Genomic DNA, 22951 nt, shown 5'->3' on the forward strand with positions numbered 1-22951 from the left:
ACATGCTGTGAGGTGGGGGAAGAGAAGGGAGAGCATATTTGTACCAAGTGTATTGAAGTAACAAGGATATCTTTGCCAGAATAAATCCAAAGTCGCTTGGCATTCTGTCTCAGACTGTACGTAATGCATCAAATGATCAAATACTGTTCTTAAGGAAAACTTCTTGTGTATGAAGCATGAAGTTTGCTATCACTTACATTTTATTTTATCCATTATAACAGGTACTAGCATGTATATATTGAATACTTTTAAAACATACTGAATCTGCTTTGATAACCCTCAAAAAATGTTCTAAATATTTTTGTATTTCACAAAAGACTTCTAGGAATTATGTGCCTCAATTGGATTATCATGCTATTTAATTTGTGCTGACTTTCTGGGGAGGTAATAAATCCACTCTCCTTTGGAATCAGCTATCTCTCAGCATTCATTTTGTGTAGAACTAGAAAGTAGATCCTGTTTCCATTAGTGAGATCTTGAGACTAGACCAGGGGTAGGCAACCTATGGCACGCGTGCCGAAGGCGGCACGCAAACTGATTTTCAGTGGCACTCACACTGCCCGGGTCCTGGCCACTGGTCTTGGGGGCTCTGCATTTTAATTTAATTTTAAATGAAGCGTCTTAAACATTTTTAAAACCTTATTTACTTTACATACAACAATAGTTTGTTATATATTATAGACTTATAGAAAGAGACCATCTAAAAACATGAAAATTATTACTGGCACGTGAAACCTTAAATTAGAGCAAATAAATGAAGACTCGGCACACTACTTCTGAAAGGTTGCCGACCCCTGGACTAGACTACAGTAATGTGTGTTTAGGGCTACTTGTAGCAACCACTTAAACTGTAGCTACCGCAGAAATTGGTACTACTGTTTAAGATTTGTTCATGAGTCTGGAGCCTGTGTTCAGTGGCTTATACTAACTATATATTGTTAAACGTATAGGTCCGGTGTCTTGTTTTGAGGAGGAGAAAAACTACATTCTTACACTCTGGATAAATAGCTAAAATGTTTTAAAAATAGCAATTCCTTAGCATGAACGTCTTAAAAATATGTTTGTGTAGTAAAAAATGAAGACACTTAAAATTATCGTTTTTTCCCCTTTAAGGTTTGGACCCCATGGAATCCCTGTGACCATATTTCCTAAAAGGGAATACAAGGATAAACCTGAAGCCATGCAGCTCCAAAGTAAACCATTCCAAGATGAGACACAGGTGAAGTGTGAAACCAGTGGTGCAGTCCCTGATGACTCTTCTTCTCCCATTCAGCCATCAGAACCTAGCCTTGCTAAAAGCCTATGGACTTCTAAACCACCTCCCCTCTTCCATGAGGGAGCGCCATATCCTCCTCCTTTATTTATCAGGGACACGTATAACCAATCAATACCTCAGCCTCCGCCCCGAAAAATTAAGCGGCCCAAGCGGAAAATGTACAGGGAGGAACCCACTTCTATTATGAATGCTATCAAATTACGACCCAGGCAGGTCTTATGTGACAAATGTAAAAACAGTGTTGTTGCAGAAAAAAAAGAAATTAAAAAAAGTGGCAATGCAAGTGACTGCTTAAAATATGAGGATCATAAAAAGCGAAGAAATGAGAGTGTAACTACTGTGAATAAAAAACTTAAAACTGACCATAAAGTAGATGGAAAAAGCCAAAATGAAAGCCAGAAAAGAAATGCTGTGGTCAAAGTTTCAAATATTGCCCACAGTAGAAGCAAAGTAGTTAAAGTTTCTGCTCAAGCAAACACTTCGAAAGCTCAGTTAAATACTAAAAAAGTTCTCCAGAGCAAAAACATGGATCATGCAAAAGCTCGGGAAGTTTTGAAAATGGCCAAAGAAAAGGCACAAAAGAAACAGAGTGCAACTTCCACTTCCAAAAATGCACATTCAAAGGTCCATTTTACACGACGTCTTCAGAACACCAGCTCAGGTTCCCTTCCACCCCGATTGCGTTTAAAACCACAAAGGTACCGGAATGAAGAAAACGACTCATCTCTCAAGACAGGACTTGAGAAAATACGGAGTGGCAAGATGGCAACTAAGCCCCAGTCTCGCTGCTCCTCCACCCGCTCAGCAGGTGAGGCCCCTTCAGAAAATCAGAGCCCCTCAGAAGGCCCTGAAGAGGCCAGCGGTGAGGTTCAGGACACGAGTGAAGTGCATGTAACTGTTGATCAGGATGAACACCAGACATTGGGCAAGAGAGGCAGCAAAAGCAATATAACAGTTTACATGACCCTTAATCAAAAGAAATCTGACTCTTCCAGTGCATCAGTGTGTAGTAGTGATAGCACAGACGATTTGAAATCCACCAACTCAGAGTGTAGTTCTACTGAAAGCTTTGATTTTCCTCCAGGCAGCATGCATGCACCTTCCTCCTCTTCCTCCTCCTCCTCTTCAAAGGAAGAGAAAAAGCTCAGTAATTCCTTGAAAATGAAAGTCTTTTCCAAAAACGTCTCTAAATGTGTCACACCAGATGGCAGGACCATATGTGTAGGGGACATTGTTTGGGCCAAGATTTATGGCTTCCCTTGGTGGCCAGCCCGTATTCTTACTATAACTGTGAGCCGGAAAGATAATGGCCTTTTAGTTCGACAGGAGGCCCGCATTTCGTGGTTTGGGTCCCCAACAACATCTTTTCTTGCTCTTTCACAACTGTCCCCCTTTTTAGAAAACTTTCAGTCGCGCTTTAATAAGAAGAGAAAGGGCCTTTACCGCAAGGCCATCACAGAGGCAGCTAAGGCTGCTAAGCAGCTGACTCCCGAAGTTCGGGCCCTGCTGACACAGTTTGAAACGTGAACGTGGAAAGTAAGGTAGGCAAGAATTTGGAGGCTCCACAAATTTTATAGCCTAATTAGAGAGCTACCATGAAGGACTTGGCCAATTCAAAACGTTGCACTCAGTTGGCTGCTCTTTTTATACTAAAATTGTTCTGATTTGTAGCAGTTTCTTAAAAGTTAAACTAAACAAATTGAACATGCAATCAAAATTAATCTAAAGTGAGAACTTCAGTATTTTTCAAATGAAAATCTTTTTTTTTTTTTAAATTAAAAACTCCTCCCATGCATAGGAGCCATAGCCTCAGCTGAAAGGCAGTTTATTTGCAGGGAATTTTTAGTAGTTTCTAGCCGGTATGTATCTAGTCACTATATGGCAAAGGGTAAACAAGGGATGGAAGTAATAGCTGTGACCTGGGTGGCCCACCAGGGAAAGTGCAGAAACTTAAGCCCTGTTTATGTTGGCCTTTAAACCTTGTTTCAACACTTCTGCATTAAGTAGCTTCTGTACATATATCTGGTCAGTGTGAATGGGGCCAAAGTGAGTTCAAACCATGTTTAAAAACATGCTTGGTTTCATCCACACCGGCCAGTTTAAATTATGTTAGAAACCAATTTAACAAACCCCTTTAAACAGCGTTTAAAGGCCACATTAAATGGGGTCTTGGTGACCACTTTTTTCCCAAACACTCAGCCTTTCTATGCACACAGGGGCACAAGTACGACACTTCAGGGTCTGACAAGCTGAGGGGATGCCTCTTGCCCAAAGGCAAAGCTGAAATGTTACTCAGTATTTTGGGATCAAGGGCTGTTAATGCTGCATAGGTGTGAATCATAACTTCCTGTCTTTCTTCCACTGAAAAATCTTCCAGGCCACTTGTCTGGGAGTTTAGAGCAAGAGAGGTTTTGTTTGAGTGTGTAAATAATTGATTGCTGAAATTAGTCAGATTTTCTTCTGACTGGTTGTTCCTAAATTCTTAGGATACGTCCTAGTAAATTACACTTTGTGAATTGTCAGATGTGTAATTGTTGCATTTTGGATGTATCTAACTTCATATTTTTTTTAATATTTCCGTTTTAAGGTATCTGTTTGCAGGTCAGAAAATGAGAATATGTAATTGTGTAATGCTCTGAAATGTACAAAAATTGTAAATAAAATTGACTAAATCTGAATTACTTGTGTGTGTTTCTCAAAAAGCTTTGAAAATTTTTTAGGGTGTATTCTGTGTACATGATATTTAGAGGAGACATCCCCTTTTAAAATGTAAATTCTTTCTCATTCAGCACTTTTAAAAGATCATTTGCTGTAAAGTACTATTGGTATATACTTAGTGTTCTAATTTTGAGACTAAGCATTCATCTATTTCCCCAAAAACTGGCTCTTGTAGAGAGCTCTTGTCTTAGGTAAAGCTTGTCAAATTATTTCTCCATAAATTCAGTTCTGTTCCATAGATTTGAATAAAGACAGAAAATATGACTTATACAGTAGGGAAATGTTTTCAATCACCATTTTTTCCATCTTGCAAAAGCTAATTAAGCCCTATCTCCACTATTGTTACCTACTCTTGCATGTCTGTTGCTCAGTGTTGGGGCATTTTCATGCAGTTGATTTACATTTTTCCTTCCTAGTTTTGGTCTATACCTGACCATTTGAGTTACTATCTTTTTTTTCCTGTTCCAGCTTTGCACGATCTTATGAAGAATTTGGCTGCCTTCATTCCAGAGCAATTCCCATCCCAAGTTTTTCCATTTTGCCCATATTGGCAAAGCAGAGATGAGGAATACAAATTTAAACTTAAATTGAATGTAGTTGTAAAACTAAAACACACATTGTCAGGATTTAGTGATTGAACCCATTAAAGAATCTTTATTGTGATGCAGTTTTAGAAGATTAATATGCCGCCTTGCAACTGACAAGTCAGTTGGTTTCCAAAACACTGAGTGTCTTCCAACCTTGTTCAGTTACTCTATCATCAAGTTCATGTAACTACTGAATATCTAGTGTGTTTGAGAAAACAAACAAACCACACAAATACACGTTGGTCCAAATTGATTTTGCTCAGATTTCCTGAGGATCTCACTGCAATCAGTGTGGTAGATGCTAATTAACTTTCCAACTATACTAGGTTTTTTTCCCTGAACAATTAAACAAATTCCAAGAGGTCAGTCAATGCTTTTTGAATGGAATAAACACACAATGAAAATTTTCATAATGTGAAATCCTGTTTCACTCTTGTATTTATATATTCTTTCCTGCAAACAGAAACAATTACAGTATTTCAGTAAATAAGCCTTACTTTGTGATTTAAAGCAGGCTGTTTTCAGAAGACAAAAAATTCACTCTGTGGTTTTTTTAAGACATCTCTCTCTATATATATAGAGCAGATACCTAGTTTGTCAGGCAGCTCAAAATGAACTGATCCCACATCATAAAAGCCATCTGATGTTCTGAGCCAAAAATCTGAGGTAAAATACTTGGATATTTAAGTTGCTGCAACTTTTTAAAATATTTAGAACTTTTGGATAGTATCTTCTGTAATACATTAACTCCTCACTTAATGTTGTTCCTCAAAAATGTGACTGTAAGCGCATCGATGTTAAGTGATGGGGGGGCGCTAGGTTCCAGGAAAAGAGATTTTGCCAGACAAAAGACATTATATGTGGTTTGACTCACAGCTGTGACTAGGTAAATGAATATCCTCTGGCCCCAGGGCTCTGGTGAGGGTGTGGGCCAACAACACCCCCCCTCCTAGGCCTGCTGAGTCCTCCCTGTGCAAACTGCGGGTTTGGGCTCAACATGGGAGCCAGGCAGAGCAGGCAAGCAGCAGCACATTGGAAGTGACACTGTGCTGAATCCTTCCCCAGCACCCGATGGAGATGTCTGCTAGCCTCTGAGCAGCAGATCACACAAATGCCTGCTCAAGTTAGTCACTGAACGCATCTCCCCCCACCTTCGCCGGGTGCTGGGGAGACCAGTCATCTCCTAAGGGAACCAATCTGCCAGGTTGCATGGTACGCTTGGGACACACAACACAGAGGCACTTGGCCTCTAGATCCCTGCACAGCTGGAGACAGCCATAGGCTTCTGGGGCCACAGGCGCTGACATTTCAAACTGCCAGGGGGAGCTTGACCCCCCGGCTCTACCCCAGGCCCTGCCCTCACCCCACTCCTTCTCCCAAGGCCCCACCATCCTCTTCCCACCCAGTTCTGCCCCTGAGCATGTCCCCCTCCCTCCCTGCATGCCACAAAACAGCTGATTGTGGGAGGTGCGGAGAGGGGAGGTGCTGATTTGTGGGGGTGGGGGTGTTACAACATTGCGCAACTTTAAACAAGCATGTTCTCTAATAGAATAGCAACTTCTTCAACCAGGACAACTTTAAGTGAGGAGTTGCTGTACCATATAAGAGTAGCATAGTACTAGTGTATATAGTCAGTTCAGAGACTTTGTTCAGTGAGATGGGAAAGAAATCTATTTCAAATATAAGTTCACAAGAAACTCTGTGTGCGTGTCTTATGTAATGAGTGGTCATCATGACATACACACACACTGTCTTTGTAGTGAATGACTTTTTGTAATACAGATAGCACAAATCTTGCACATGTAATATTAAGAACAAAAACTGTTCGTTAGTATAGTACTTAGTCTCGTAACCTAAAACCCGTCAGTTCTTTGTACCACAACACTTCATATGAATTGCCTAAAATGCTTGCTTAAGTGAATTTCTTACTTTCACCACTGTCTTCCTTTTAAATCATGGAAAAGTAGCTGTGGTGTACTCTCCGTCCAAAGATTTAGTTGAGTTAGTGGTGGAGCAAATGTTAAGGATTGTTAAAACTTTTTAACTGTAAACAGCTGCAACTGTACCTCATACCTTATTACCCTGTCCTTGGGGACTATTAAGTGATGGAAAATTTGAAGTTAATCCAATGCAACCTGCTCTGTACTTGCCAGAAATTGTTTAATGTGTTTACCGGATCCCAATGGATGTTTCCACTGTGAGCACAGGCTGTGCTGTACCTGTGGTTTTCAGTATATTCACAATCTAATATCTCTTAAATCAATTTTAGATCATTTTAATGACTCACAAATACCTGATAGTAGGTGCATTTGTTTTTACAGTGCTTGGATGGTGCATCTTGTGTAACTAAGCTATGTAATTGATAGTGCACATGGTACTGCTGGAATCATAGAATAGTAGTTAAAAGGGAGCGCAAGGGTCATCTAGTCTAACCTCCTGCCAAGATGCACGATTTATTGTGTTTAAACCATCCAAGACAAATGGCTATCCAGCCTCATTTTCAAAATCTCCAGCGAAGGAGCTTCCACAACCTCCCAAGGCAGTCTTTTTCTTTGTCCTACTGTTCTTAGTTAGGAATTTTTTCCTGAGATTTAATCTAAGTCTATGCTGTAGTTTGAACCCATTGCCGCTTGTCCTGCTGTCTGTGGCAAGAGAGAACACCTTTTCTCCATCTTTTTTTTTTTTTTAGGCAGCCTTTCAAGTATTTGAAGACTGCTATCATGCCACCCTCAATCTCCTTTTTTTCTAAACTAAACATACCTGGTTCCTTCAGCCTTTGCTTGCATTCCATCCCTTTGATCATCTTTGTTGCTTGCCTCTGGATCCTTTTCAGTATCTCCACATCCTTTCCATACATTGGTGACCAAAATTGGGCACAGTACTCCAGCTGAGGCCTAACCAGTGCCGAAGTGAAAATGTACTATTTGATCATCGATCAGCAGCCTATGTATTATGAAGGAAAGTGTTACGCTGCAGTAAAGGGTAGTGGTGATTTGACTAACTTGCTGCCATCCTAAGAAAATACATCACAGCAAGTGGATTATGGGGGTTGCAATTCTGCAGTTCTTTGTCAGTACATCTGTTATCTACTCAAATTATTTCAAGTGAGAAAATAGGTGGCTGTCAGCCATGAATGTGGATACAAAACATAACTTTGCTTTGAAGGCCTCTAAAGCTAAATTAGAAGCATCTGATGTGAAGGGGAGAGAATATAATCCCAATAAATCCCTGTAAGTATCATTGTCTCAGAGGTTTGGAGTAAAAATACAGTCATTCATCCACATATGAAATTGAATGTGAATGTTGTTTGCATCTTCTACTGAGCAAAGTTCTACAGGAAATTAAAAACAAATGTTTAAGAACGCTATTTCATTAAATCTCTACGAGCTATAACTTTTAATACAGATATTTAAAAGACAACATTCATGCTACTTAGCTTCTAATATTTGTCGAGTAAAACAGTTTCTTCATTCAATTTCAGCATTGAAAGGATTTTTATTTGGCTAAACTGTATTAGGTCTAAGAAACGTCAAGATTTTTCAAGGTATGATAAAACCACATTTTTAAAAAAAAAGTGTCTTGTTCTCAGTGTAGCCAGACTCTCTCCTTAATGGATCATACCAATGATAAATTGACAAGAGACTTGTAACGTTCAGTGCCAGTTTAAGGTGCAATGCAAGCTACTTAAATTTCTTAAATTTTGAAATGCCACATGACTTGCATGCTGTGCTTCAACTTTTGCTTTTGGATGTACAATAGGAGCACTTAATTAGACCAGAGTAGCAGTAGGAAGGTGTATCACGATGTCCTCTTGAATCATTACTCATCATCCTGATGGGTGTTTTGTGAAGCAGTGTTAGGAAATGGAATTGGTCTATTTCCTGAGATTAGGAAACAAGCTAATAAACAAGAACAAGCAATGAAGCACAATAAGTTAATTCAGCTCCTGTCTCCTTTCATTTACAATTTATAATTTATTCAAATGGATAATTATAAGAAGGGGCATAAAATATACCTGAGGTTATACAGGCAGCTATATAAATAGGAACAGCAGATACACAGTGACTAAACACAAAGTAACAGGCATATTAGCAGTCTGTTGTTATGTGGGTAGGAGTTGGCTATTTTGTGCAATATATCAGTTAGTAAACATGGAGGTGAGTGAAGTTACACACAACACTTACAATGACGAAAGGTGGAGATGAGAGATCTTGTCCCTATTTACTTTATTTTCACCTAGGTGTTGTAAAGGTAGCCATAAGAACTGGGCGTTGTGGGACTAGAAGGAGAGCAAAGCTGAATGGCACACAGGATCAAAAATAATGTAGGAGTGGCGTGAGTTGCTTGTGGGGGAATAGTTTGTTACACCGACATAAGTGCTATCGTGCACATCGCTATGTCAGCAGGAGAGCTTCTCCCACCGACATAGCTTATGCTGCTCACGGCAGTGCTTTTTTTTTATGCCAACAGGAGAGCTCCTGTCGGCATAGAGTGTCTTCACCAGATGCACTGCAGCAGCGCAGCAGTATCGATACAACTGCAGCGCTGTACATGTAGACATGGCCTAAGACACCTCCTTATCCAGCTGTGTAGGCTCCCCACATCATTGGTCTATGTATGGTGGGGGAGAGCTGGTGCTTCAGGATTGTTTCTCCACCTTCACAGGATGGGGAGTCTGGATGTTGTCTTATTTTTCTCCTTCAACCCCCAATCCAAAGAAGCTGGTGCAGAGGGTAAGTAAGCGGTACAAGGTATAGTTTGGACCAAAGGGGAAGCAGGAATCAAATGGTGACTCTGAATCAAAATATGGTGCTTAATGTGCTCCTGGGGTAGCCCAGGGCTTGTAGTAACTCCATGATCTAGTCCTTAGGGAGCAGATTCAGGTCCTGCTCCTGCATTATCATCAGTAATAGATTCTGCAACTGGAACTCAGTTTAATGATGGTGATACATGAACTAAATCCAGCCTACTCTCCCACCTGTATTTGCTTTGCAGTGATAACAGGTGTATAAAATAGGGAAGACTGACTGTGATACAGCACACATCACTATTGAATTAGAAGTTATTGCTTTTCTGACCCTAACTGTGCCTAGACTTTTTGCTGGGCTCTGGAGAAGATATTTATATTTATTGTTGGTATTTGATTATACCCTGCCAGCATTTCAAAATTGTAGATACTGTGAAACAAGTTCTGATAGTTCCTTTGAAGATGAGCCAAATTGTAGGTGTCTAAGAAGTGTTAGCTTGAGTCTAAGGTGTAGTGATGTCTTTGCTCAGGTGTGGCCAAACTGCACATGTGGCTCTTTTACAGTTAAAGTGCAGCTTTTGGAGCCCCACACGTCCCCCTCCCCTCCATTCCTTGTCTACCAGACTGGGGACGGGGGGGGGGGGGCGCGAAACTAGGGGCTTCTGTCCTGGGGCATGTTGGACAAGCCTGCTGTGGCTCAGGACGCAGCCTTCCATGGGGCCGAAGCCAGCAAGCATGCACCACATGGCTAAAGCTCTGTCAGGCACCTCCCGTGGGTCTGAAACCTCAAGACCTCCCTCCGCGCAGGACAGAAGCCCCAGTAGGCATGCCAGGTTCTGGAACTTCTGAAGATTATCTCATGCGGCTCAGAGGGTCAGTAAGTTTGGCCACCTCTACTTTCACTGCTTTGTGATTCTATCAAGAACCGAAGAAATACTTTTTAAGGATCAATAAAAATATATCTTCAGAATATACTGACATCTGTGTGAATAAGCACTTCATAAAGAATTGCATGTTGTTTAATAAAAGCAGCAGAGTGTCCTATAGCACCTTATAGACTAACAGATGTATTGGAGCATGAGCTTTCGTGGGTGGATACCCACTTCGTCGGATGCATGCACATGCATATGCATCCGACGAAGTGGGTATTCACCCACGAAAGCTCATGCTGCAATACATCTGTTAGTCTATAAGGTGCTACAGGACTCTCTGCTGCTTTTACAGATCCAGACTAACACGGCTACCCCTCTGATACATGTTATTTAATGTTCTTTGGTCTTTTTGAGACCAAAACTCATCATTTCAGTATTGATATTAATAAAGTGCATGTTAGGACCTGTTTTTCTAAAACATCCAGCACTAAAATTAACCTTATGTACTAATTTATTTTCATAAAATATCTGGGTTGGAAGGGCCCTCAGGAGATCTAGTCCAACCTCCTGCTCAAAGCAAGACCAATCCCCAGATAGATTTTTGCCCCCGATCCCTAAGTGGCCCCCTCAAGGACTGAGCTCACAATGCTGGGTTTAGTAGGCCAGTGCTCAAACCACTGATCTATCCCTCCCAATGAATGATGAAAAAACTAGTAACATAGTTAAAATTCTCTGTCTTAGTGGTCTTTCTGGACAGGATCCTGGGTTTAATACCTTTTTAGAGATTTAGATTTGATTGGTTGGAATATAATGGAAGAGCCTTATACCGTCTCAGAGAATTACTTTTCACAGGAAGGTAAATGTGTACAGCAAGTTTCATTATAGCTGCTGGAATTGGAAATGGACCAGTTGCCTTTTGCTGACAGGTTGAAACTGTGTGATCTATCAGGGACATTCATGAAATCTTAATTTAAAGGTGATTGGCAAAGAGAAGAAAATATTCATTGCACCCTTTTTATGAATTAAGGAGTTTCCTACCTTGTTTCTCTCCCATGGGAAAAGTTATTTTCTCTTATTTTTTCATTAGAAATTATAGGGCATATTGAGGATTTCTTAGTAGACTGTGGAATTCTAACATCAAAAGGGGAAGAGATTTTTCATCAGATTGGTGGTGGTGTTGATAACACTCATTTAACTCTGTTGCCTGGAAGACAGTGGGGAGGCAAGCTTGCAACCAACGGCTAAGGGAGCTGCCTCTTCAATCTTGTAGTTCTCCAAGGAGTCTCTAGAAAACAAGGGAGACAAAACTTGATGTGAAAAATGCCTCTTCTCAAAAACGAATAAGTTTTCATGTCATCTTTATACACCAAAAAAGGAGGAGAAAGGGTGCAAACACATTTACTTTCTTTGCAGGCTGCCTTTAAGAATGAAAATAAAAATGGCTTTGGGCCAATGCTTGCTTTTAGGCTGGAATATCATGTTAACATGATATTTTGCTGGGATTTTCCAAACAGTTTAAGGGAATTGGGTGCCTAATCCTATTAAAATTCAATGGGAGTTGGGCATCAAACTCTCTAAGACGCCATGGAAAATCCAGGCTTTTATTTTTAGCTGTCGTTGAGGTTTCAGAATATATCACAGAGCTGGTTTTGCTATTTTTTGGAAATTCTTCTCAGTCTGTATGTTTGAGTGAGTGACAACTGATGTAAAGAAAGGAAAATATGAATCTGTTGGTGGGTCGGCTGTAATTTAGTTAAAAGCACTACATTTTCTAAAATAGGCTTGGGGGAAGGGATGCAACAGCCAGACTTACTTTTTTGTAGTTCATTAATTGGAGAATAAAGTTAACCTCATTCCAAAAACTGGTTAAAAGATGGGTGTTTATAAACTAGTAGCAGTAATACAGAGTGTACTGCTTCTCGTGGGGTGTGGTTTTATGTGTAGCAAAACTTTACTGTTAGTTCTCTATGCAGAAACAGACAATTGGGTAATTGTAAGTGCTGTTTTAAATTTTTGGGCTTCCAGTTGAGAACCAGGGCTCCTTCCTCTTTTTAGAGCCTCCCTCCCTTTTTCAGGCACACTAGGAGGGATATTGAGATTTTAACTTGCTTTATCATTCTGAGCTGCTTTTTCTCTTCCTGCCTCTTCCCCTTGCTGACTGCCATTGTCTGCTTCAGAATAAATAGTGTGTCACCTCTTGAATTCAAGGCCACCTCCAGAGAGCGTACATTAAAAAAATTAGAACCTGTATTACAGTGATAGCACTAGTGTAGCTGTATCACTGCTGACTAAGCTACAGGTATCAGCATGGGTCCGGTAGAGCACGTTTACATGATACAGTGGTAAACGTGCCTAAGTCCTGTCCATACTAGTCCTGCAACGATAGCTTGCAGTTGCTTTGATAATGACACTAATTTTTCTAATGTGGAAAAGGTGAAAGAGTATTACACTACTTTTATCCATAGTCTCCAGCAGTCCACGTAAATAGGGCCCTCCCAAATTCACGGCTGTGAAATCTTGTCTTTGGTCTTTTGTGTACTTTTACTGTATACTATACAGATTTTACAAGGGAGACCAGCGTGTCTCAAATTGGGGGTCCTGACCCAAAAAAGGGTCATGAGGGGGTGTCACAAGGTTATGGTAGTGGGGTTGCAGTATTGGTAACCTTATTTCTGCACTGCCTTCAGAGCTGGGAGGCCGGAGAGCAGCAGCTGCTGGCCAGGCGCCCAGCTCTGAACGCAGCACCCCGCCAGCAACAGCACAGAAGTAAGAGTGGCTATACCATACCAGGCCACCCTTACTTCTACACTGCTGCCTTCAGAGTTGGATCAGGACCCCTACAGTTACAACATCCTGAAATTTCAGATGTAACTATCTGAAATCATGGATTTTAAAAATTGTAAATTTCTCTGTGAAATTGACCAAAATGGACCATGAATTTGGTAGGGCCCTACACATAAATAGTCCCACCGTACGGTCTAGACCACTGTAGGTCTGCTTACAGCATTTTGACTGCTGCTGCTGTCAAAATGTCTTTGCTATCAGAGATTTTCAAATCACTGATTATACGATGCAGTGAAACCCACTGAATGAAATAACAGATAAAACAGATAAACAGCTGCATTCACAGGGGTGATGGCATTTAAGGACACAGACATTGTACCGACACAGACAGCTTAGAAACGTAGAAGTATTGGCCTCTGAAGATCCAATCACACTTCATTCTTTTCAGCAACTCCAGTTTTCAACCATTCTTTGTACCTTTTGTCCTTTACCTCAGTAGTCAGCATTTTGCGTAACTCACAACAAGGGATTCCTCAGCATAAGAAATGTTCCTCCAGGGTATTTGTTTTGAGGGGCCTGGAAGGAGAGTAGGAAATGTGTGACAGCAATAGGTGGTTTCATTTGAAAGAGACACTGATTCTCTACTCTTGCTACGTCAGGCCTTGTCTACAAACAAAAGTTGTATTGATTTAAGTAAATTGATTTAGAAACCAGCAAAGTTAAATTGGGGCAACCCCTGTGTCTGGATGCTCTGCAGTTGGTTTAAGTCCTTATATCAATTTAACACATTGATTCCTTATTGACCTCTAATAAATCAGTGTAAGGCACTCTCAAACCAATTTAAGGGTACCTTACAGGGTGGTTGCCCTGACTTAACTACACTGGTTTCTAAATCAATTTAGTTACGTGTAGACAAGGCCTCAAGAAGTGAAAAGGCTTTTTTTGTTTTGTTTTGTTTTGTTTTTTTTATGCCACTGTTTTCTCATTACCAGTAGCTCTCATTAAACCTGTTTGCTGGAGCATAAGGAACCTTTTACTAACTGATTTAGAAAATGAATCACAAGTGATTTCCTAGATGCTTGTTCTACACTATTTTTTCAGTAATGCTGGTGGCAGTACAGCTAATATAGCTGTTGTGCTCATCTGATGTTTTTGAATAAGGATTTGAGGCAGCAGGAAGAGAAACTCTGCAATGATAAGAACTTATTTTGATATAACTGGTTTGTTAGGAGTGGACTCGGTGAATCTTTTTGTTTGTACAGCATCTGGCACACTTGCACCCAACCTGGTTGTGGGCTCTAGGCATTACGGCAATTTACATGTTTAATAATAATTAATAATAGCTTTATTGTGCAAGGAGTGGGCTGGTGATAAGGCATCCTAAGTGAAATTTCTCATCAAGATTAATAAAACACTGGACCAGTGTCAGCTGGACCAGTAATCACTTTATAGAAAACTTAAAAAAAAATATTTTCATTAACCACTGGGAGACCCATTGCAAATTCTTGAACTCTACAAATTAGCAGATGAACAAACTCAAGAAAATAAAATGTATCTTATTCATTCATTTTGCCAGTTGTAGTTTAGTTTTAATTATTTATTATAGTACTTCATATTACTGTAGTATTAGTAATATGGGAGCTCACTAAAACACCTACCTTTAAATCATTAGTGGGAGTGAGGTAAGACCATCAGTTTTTGGGTGGGTGGATTAGTAAGGTTTTACTGTATTCAGAAGCATTATTTCTTGTAAATCTGTTTTTCTGGGTTTTCCTTTATTTGTCTTTTTACTAAGTATCTTTGCCTGAAATCAGGACCCTTGTTTCCTAAGAGAGCAACTGCCCCATTTGCTTTTTCACCATGTGTGATCATAATATTCTTTCATACCATACTCACATCAACAGACATGGATATCCTAGGTGGAACATTTTTTACTTCAACTGAAGAATTGTTTGAAGGACCACATGCTCTCTTAAAAAATAAATAATAGGAGATATACCAATCTCCTAGAACTGGAAGGGACCTTGAAAGATTATTAAGTCCAGCCCCCTGCCTTCACTAGCAGAACCAATTACTGATTTTTGCCCCAGATCCCTAAGTGGCCCCCTCAAGGATTGAACTCACAACCCTGGGTTTAGCAGGCCAATGCTCAAACCACTGAGCTATTTCTCCCCCTGATTATGGAGGGTTTTTTAAATGTGATTGCTCTTAATAAAGAATGAGAAGCAAAATACAGAAACTGTATTTTATATCTGTTGGGGTTTTTTTAAGCAAATTACCACAATTAAGAATACAAGTTTTGATGTTTTGTACAAATACAACGTGCAGCACTGTGAACTGTTTTTACACATATGTAGAGCCCTAGATAAGACATAATCTCAGCTTCCTACCTCTTTAAGATAGATCTTGAAAATCCTGAAAAACAGATTGGTGTCCTTTCTGTGGACCTTCTTGCAAGGGAGAACAGCAGGTATTTTCGTGATGTCCTTTCTTAGGAAGCAAGAGAAATCTAGAACAGTGAGCATAGTGATGGTTAACCATGGATGTAGGTTAACAGTCACTCTGCCACAGTGGCAAGTCAGCTTTTGAATATAGTGAAAAAACAAAATACACGGGCCTGATTAACTTCTTCCCTGCTCCTTATGTTGAGATTTACACCAGTGCAAAATGGGTGTAAAACACTACCTGATCAAAAAGTAGTGCTCTAGGCTCCCTTGAAAGGCATAAATGACAGCACAAGGTGCAGGTCCACAGTGAATCAAGCCCTGTGACTTTCAGTTATTCTGCATAATTATTTTGTCACATTGGATCTAATACAAAGTCCTTCTATGTGTATAATATATAAATGATGTTTACTAGAATCTAGTTCTGTTTGCTAAATGTTATTTCTATGAGAGAGACTTGAGCCCTGCAAATCCAGTCTAGTTTAAGTTCTTAAAAGGTTGTTGATGCCTCCTTATTTTCCATTTGGTTTTCAGTACTTTTTCGTGTCATTTCTTGCTTTCTGTAAAGCTAAATAAGTCTACCCGGAAGGAATTCAGGAAGATAGGCAACTAAATTGTGATTTAAAAAAGAAAAAAAAAACGTCATGAATGAATGCTCTATTTTTGTTAACTTGGTCTTTTCTACCATAGGTCTCAACAAATGGCAGCATATTACATCAGACAGTGACGAGTCCTGCTGCTCCCTTACAGTATCTGACAGACCACTGTGGATTCAGATTGGGGGCATTGAAGTTAACAGTGAATTGGCAGGTCTGTCTGTTTTAAGCCCTGCCTAAAGTGAAGGGGGCATTATGTCATCAATTAATCATCCCCCAAGACAAGTTAGGTTAGAGCTGATGAATTCATCACTCACTTAATGTCCTACTTCCATTTGAACTTGGCGCACCTGTACCTCATGTACAGACAGTACATTTCAGCTGTTTCCACTGACACATACTTGGTGATAAGGTTGATGTGTATTAGCTTCAATTTATTCTAGAAAATTTCCTTTTCACATTGGCTTCCGGGATTTGCATTATATGATCATATTGAAATAACAGAGCTCTGGGTAAAGGTAAAAATGTTTCATAACAAACTGAGTACTGTATCTTTTAAAATGAGGATCTTAAGGTCACTTAAGATAAGGACACTTTCTCATAGTGTCGACAACATCTTAATAGAGACAGTCTTTTGGACACCTGCCCTTCCATTTGTGATCATGTGGACTGCCTCTTCCTGCTACTGGCAGTTACATAACATACTGGTGGCTACTACAGCAATGGCTTACCTGGACAAGTAAAATTAGGAAAGTATTTAGTGTTGTTTAAGTTGCATTTAATGTGTTTTAGCAGCTGGAAACAAGGAGGGATAGCTCAGTGGTTTGAGCATTGGCTTGCTAAACCCAGGGTTGTGAGGTCAATCTTTGAGGAGGCCACTTAGGGATCTGGGGCAAAAATTGGTCTTGCTAGTGAAGGCAGGGGGCTGGACTCCATGACCTTTCAAAGTCCTTTCCAGTTCTAGGAGATTGGTATATCTCCAATTATAAAATAAAAAAAAGGAGGAGAATTAAAACCATGTGACCAGCCAGATCTCTGCAGGCTTCTAGAAAGTGGTCCATGGACCACAGTTTAGGATCCCCTGCTCAAAGAACATGTTTGATTGTCATTTTAAACATTGACATTTTTTTTCTTCCTAATTCCCCAATCTAGGAGATCGTCCATACTCAGGATAGCACTTAACTTTAAGCATGTGCCTTAATCCCATTGAAATCAATGGAATTTAAAGCACATGCTGAAAATTAAGCAGATGCTTAAGTGCTTTCCTGAATTGAGGTCTAAATTAGTATTTGCTACTTGGTAAGGTATTCATGTTTGATATGGACATATGCATATTTTTATGCATTTTTCTTTAAGGTTTTTTTATAGGACAGTGTTGAGTGTTTCTGACTTATAATAAATAGAGCTTATTTGGTATGTTGCTTTTACTTCACAAGAAAAAAGTTATGGTTTATGGACTTGGAGGAGTTTGATCCACTACTATCCCATTTTGTTAGGTCTAGTAATCCAGACATGTTTTGGGTTGTTCTAAAAATAATCTAAGGAATTTTTGTGGTCAGCTGGTACTACAGCAGCTTGTGAACTGTCTTAAAGGACATGAGGCTAGAGTAGCTATTATGAGGTAAGGTAAAAGGCAAAACTGTGTGCTCCTTTAGGGTCCAGAATGCTGTTAAGCATCATTTAAAGGAAGCACATGGCCTTAAACTTAAATTAGAACTGCTTCAAACACTATTAAAGGCCAGTAGAAAACCACATGGTTTGTAAATGCCATCTGCCCATTACTTACTTTAAACAAACAGTAATGTTAGTGTACAGATTAGACTCATTGGGCCAAATTCTTCCCTCATTTACTCCTGTGTAAAGCCCCTGAAGTTAGTTGACTGATGGTGGCAGTATTGCTGAAGAGTAAATCAGGGCTGAAGTTGGAGTATGGATTATTGGCTCTTCATCTACTGACTGATTTGAAGACACAAGGTCCCTCTCCTATATGTGTTTGTGCTGCTTAGTTTTTTAGCAAAGGCATTTAAACATGTTGGGAAAAACTGTAAGCTTACATTTTTACAGTATTGTTGAATTTCTGACAAGAATTTGTTTCTGTAATACTTACGTTATGGAGGTTTCCATCAGAGAGATTTCCTGGGTGCAGTGATGCTAGTTAATACAATGCTTATCTAATCCTAGGCTGCTGCTATAGTCCTGTGTTGCCCTAGGCCTGCCAGCATGGAAGAGCAAGACCCATACTGTGTGTTAGGCAACCTGTCATATTTTTTTGAGATTAGAAAGTCTATTTTAACATTTGTGGAAAGCAAATGTAAATTTTTCTTCATACTCCGTGCACAGTGACCTGCACCAATGGTAAATGTCATTTGATTTCAGTTACAAAATATACTTTGCAAAAATCAGCACTTGCTCCCTATGCGGAAGTATAAGATTAGCATCCTTTTATTTGTAGAAGCTCTGCTTGCTCAATTCATTCATCTCTGAAGGGCATATGGACTTGATTTTCTTGCAGACAAAACATAGTACCCAAATGGAGGACGTATCAGATATTAAAACTAATGCAACAGATTTTTAGCCAAAATGCCAAGATGCAGCAATTGGATGTATCTCAGCTTGGATCCACAATTCTATTAAACCTCGCTTCCTCCCCTTCTATTGCTCCTCGCTTCCTCCCCTTTGTGTCCAATCACTCCCAAATTCCCACTCCATCTGACTTCCCTTTACTGCAGAGCAAAGGACATAAAATGATCTGTTTTTCAAACTCTTATGCTACTATTAAAGTCAACTTTCCAGGCACAGTAAGCACCTTAGTATATACCCCTTGCCCACTCCTATGTCAGATCAATATTCTTCTGTTTTTCATCCCTCTCTTCTCATCCCACCCCCTATGTATCAAGTGATTTCTCAAGCTTCCCTTCCCCTCTCTTCTCTGAAGTTACTTCTTTTCAGCAACAGCCTCAGGGCTTAGGCCCACCCCTGGTCTTTTCTGTTAATCAGGATGTATTGTTTAAGGCATTGTGTTGGAGGGAGTGGAAAACATATGTATAGCTATCTAAAGCAATTCTAGTCTGAGCAAGCTCCAGCCGGACTGTAAAAAGAGCCAGCACAACTGGGCAGGTTTTGTTGGAACCTCCTTCGCTTTCCTAACCAGGCCTAAATGGCAGGTGCACCTATACTAATAACACTGAATCTTTGTAATACGCTAAGTGCTTAGCTACTGGCGATGGTGTTGTAGAAGAACTGTTTATTGCTTGGATTGCTTCTGGTCAGTTGCCATTTTCATCTGTGTGTCGTGGGGCAACTGCAGACTGTGAACCAAGTGGTTGCTGAAAGGCAACATGTTCGGTAGCTTTATTTTTGCTGCTCCATTGCATGCTTTCAGGTTCTCTGTAGCCAAGTACAAATGTGTTGACACTTACGAGTTATATATTAGTGAGTTATACATGGTCCCAGAGGCATTGTATATTAATCATTCCCATTTGATTAATAACCCCTAAGCTTCTCTGAAAATTTAAATGAATGCTTGATGTTGAAAGTGGGTGAGATTTAAAATGGGCTGGGCAGGTGGCTTGGGCTTTTAACTCCAAACAGATGAGGGGTCTGTTCACTTGCATATGTTTTATAACAATTTTAAGACCGCCCTCCACCCCCTGGCTTCTCTTACTGTGGAATGCACCAAATGTAACAGATGAAACAATAACTGTTCTGATCACCTCAGATTCTGCTTGCCACATATGCAATACTCTGGAAGAAGCTTAACCATTTTCCCTTTCTCTCCCCTTTTCAGCTCAGAGACACTAGGCACCTGCTGTTTTTATGGAACCTCACCACACTGCCACGAGGAACACCAGCTCATCAGGAATGACAAACCTTTGAGACTGAATTGTCATATTTTTCCTCTGAAATCTTAAACAGAGGGAAGAGAGGGCAGGGTGAATGTGTTAAACAAACAAAACCACCCCCACTAATCCTATTGGGGCACCTGTATCTATTGTACATTTCCTTTGAAATTTAAAAAGATGTTAGGAAATATTTTATAAAACTTTTTTGCAATAAATGACGCATGAGATGGGGAGAGACTATACGAAGTGTTCATGCAAGGAACCACTTGAATTATTAGTATGAAGAATCACTGCGAATATTTTTTTTTAATGTGACGGTCTAATCAATATGTTTGACAGGCCCCAGTGATGGAGCCAATTGCCTGGAAAGATGACTGTAACTTTTGAACTTTTGTTTTGATTCTTAGCTTTAGCACTGCATTTTCCATTCTCCAAGGCTTAGTTAGTATTTAGTATGGGTGTTAGCAGAGCTATAACCTGTGATCTAAAGCATGTCTGAAAGCAGCTGTATTGTAAAATATGAACAGTCTTGCTAAATGAGACCAATGTTTCCAAGAGAGGTGATGGGCAGGATGACAACAGTAACTCCATGTATCTCTAATTTATGGGAAAAATCTTCTCCCATGAAAATGGTGGTTCTATTCTTATGCTGATGTAACACTTTGGGAATTGAGGATTGTTGGAAACGTATCAAGAAGGGCTACATCTCTGACAGCATAGTCATTTCGATTTGCTTGTGATGCTATAGCAGTATGGGATTCAAGAATGGATACTGCTAAGATAGGATAGCAGTCGTTTGCCAGGTCATTGTTTCCCCGACCCCCTCCCCCTTCCAGCCCAGAATAGAGCTCGTGCAGGCAGCTAGTACAGCAAGAGTTTCCATTAGTGGTTCTAATGGTAGTTGATTTAATAGAATCATAGAAATGTCGGGCTGGAGGGGACCTCGAGCGTCCAGCCCCCTGCTCGATTTGCATTGCCTCAACTTCTTTGGATACCATTAAATCAAAATTAGAAGGCCAAATCTTTTATTCTCTTTCTTCCTTTCTCCAAAAGATGTTTATTAATAGTTATTTCAGCTGAAGCTAGTGAATGTTGACCATACTGCTAGAATATTGGCTTGTTAATTTATTTGCCACTGATTGTTTTAATATTGTGTGCACGTTTTCTTGACAATATGGTTTCCTGTGCTATTCTTAATGATAGAAGGGGATTCACTGGATGCCTGACTTGGGAGAGTAAATATTTATTTTGGAAAATGAAAATGTGCACATAATCTAAAGATATAATAAAGTACAAGCTCCTCTTTCGATGGAAATGCAAAGGCTTGTACTAAACTCTTTTCCTATTTACAAATATTCTGATCTTATCAGGGAATGTAAAATATCTTTCTACAGGTTATCTGCAAAGAGAGCACCTTTTCCAAAAGTCTCTGGTTTCCAAAGGCACAAATATGGTTTCATAACCTGTGTGCATGGATCATGAATTAAGTAACCTTTGATTTCAAATCATGGTGACCATAGATGTATATTTTTTCCTCGCTGCTTGGTATTTGGTAACAAATCCATATTTTTAGCAGAGCAGGGGAAACAATAATCCACACCCAGGAAAGATATATTGGTGGTACATATAGTCAAAGGCAGTTCGATATTAGATAGTTAGTAGTTACTTTAGTTTGATTAGTGGTAACTTCATAATTTATTTATAAAACCAGAAACCGAAACCATAGCACCTATTTCTTTAAAAAACTATTTTAGCTGCACATTGCTGTTGTACAGTAGATTCAAATTGTGCTACTTTTCATCATAAACTGCAGATCTTTTTTTTTTTTTAATAGAGAATAGTAATTATTGTTCTGCAGTACTCTTCCTTTCTAATGTAGTCAAAGCAGAGGGTCAGCAGTCTGGTCCTGCTCCACTGCCCGAAATATGACCAAGATTTATCATAAATTAAAGCATCTCACTCTTAGGTTAAATCTGCACCATGAGCTAGGTGTGTGAGGCCCAGTTTCTGTACACATACATGTGCTAATTCTCATGGAGCTAGCATGAGTATAAATAGCAGTGTAGCCGCAGTAGCCTGGGTACCAGCAGCAGAGCCATAGCTTAGTGGGGCCTAGAATGTACCCGTCAGGCTCAAGCAGGTTTGTATTCAGCAGAGCTAAGCCATGCCACCACTGCAGCTACATGTGCTACCGCAGCTACGCTACTGTTTACACTCACGGTAGCTTAGGGACACCTCATGCAAGAATGCGTAGGCAAGTTGGGATCACACCCCTAGGTGGTAGTGTAGACGTAACCTTAGAGAGAGAGGGGGACAGGGTGCAGTGAGTTAATGTGCTAGCCTTTTACCTCTGGAGACCAAACCCTGATTGTATTGCAAGTAGATGGGGGGTCTCATCCCCAGTGGGGGAGTCACTTTTATCCACGTGAAAACAAAAAACAAAACCACACCAGACAACATGGCACAAAACAGTTTCTGCTCAGGAAAAAGGCCCAGGACTGTAATAGCAGGGTTATTCCATGCTGGGATTGAAATGATTGACGTGTGTGGAAGCCAGTAGTGCCTGCCTATATGACATCTGACTCTTATGTGCTCTTACTGCCTCTCCTGCAAGAGCACTAGCACACATCAGTTGGAGTATACAGAACATTATAGTTGGAGAGAAATGCAGGTCTCTGCATTGGAGAATATGGGTAAATTAAGCAAATAGAAAGCTTAAAAAATAGACAAGGTAGCAAACTGTATTTGCTCATAAAAATGAGTTTATTTTCATGGGAAGTAGTGCAGCCATTTTGTTTGAAACCAGATTTTCATTTTGAAGTGAAACTGTCAGGGATATTTTAATGACTGAGAAGTACAGTAATGTATTGCTTTTCACTTTTTGGCTTTAGTTGCTTAATATTTAAGCTTTGCTCCATGCTACCTTTTTGTCTGTATATTGAATGGTCACTATGCCTCCTTCATTTTGTAGACTTGAATGAGGGGGTGGAAAACGATTCACTTTTAAGGTTTGCTCAAAGGTAGATGTTAAAGAATGTTGTGTAACATTTATTCAAATAAAGCCTTGATTTTTTTTTCAGCACTT

The 22951-nt window shown here is 39.9% G+C and overlaps 1 protein-coding gene across 8 annotated transcripts in view; it reads left to right on the plus strand.

Moving 5' to 3' along the window:
• PWWP2A (PWWP domain containing 2A) overlaps window positions 1–22951 on the plus strand; it is a 41068-nt gene extending 18117 nt beyond the window's left edge. For 3 of the 8 annotated variants that reach the window (XM_045028770.1, XM_045028775.1, XM_045028776.1), the window contains exon 2: window positions 1114–3951. In XM_045028770.1, the coding sequence (XP_044884705.1) occupies window positions 1114–2803 (1690 nt within the window). In that variant the 3' untranslated portion in view covers window positions 2804–3951. Of the gene's footprint in view, window positions 1–1113; window positions 3952–5161; window positions 5248–16118; window positions 16239–19811 lie in introns of those variants that run through there. The other 5 variants (XM_045028773.1, XR_006581851.1, XM_045028771.1 and 2 more) reach the window with 5 other exon arrangements.

The sequence above is a fragment of the Mauremys mutica genome, chromosome 8, assembly GCF_020497125.1.
Source record: "Mauremys mutica isolate MM-2020 ecotype Southern chromosome 8, ASM2049712v1, whole genome shotgun sequence".
Lineage (NCBI taxonomy): Eukaryota > Metazoa > Chordata > Testudines > Geoemydidae > Mauremys > Mauremys mutica.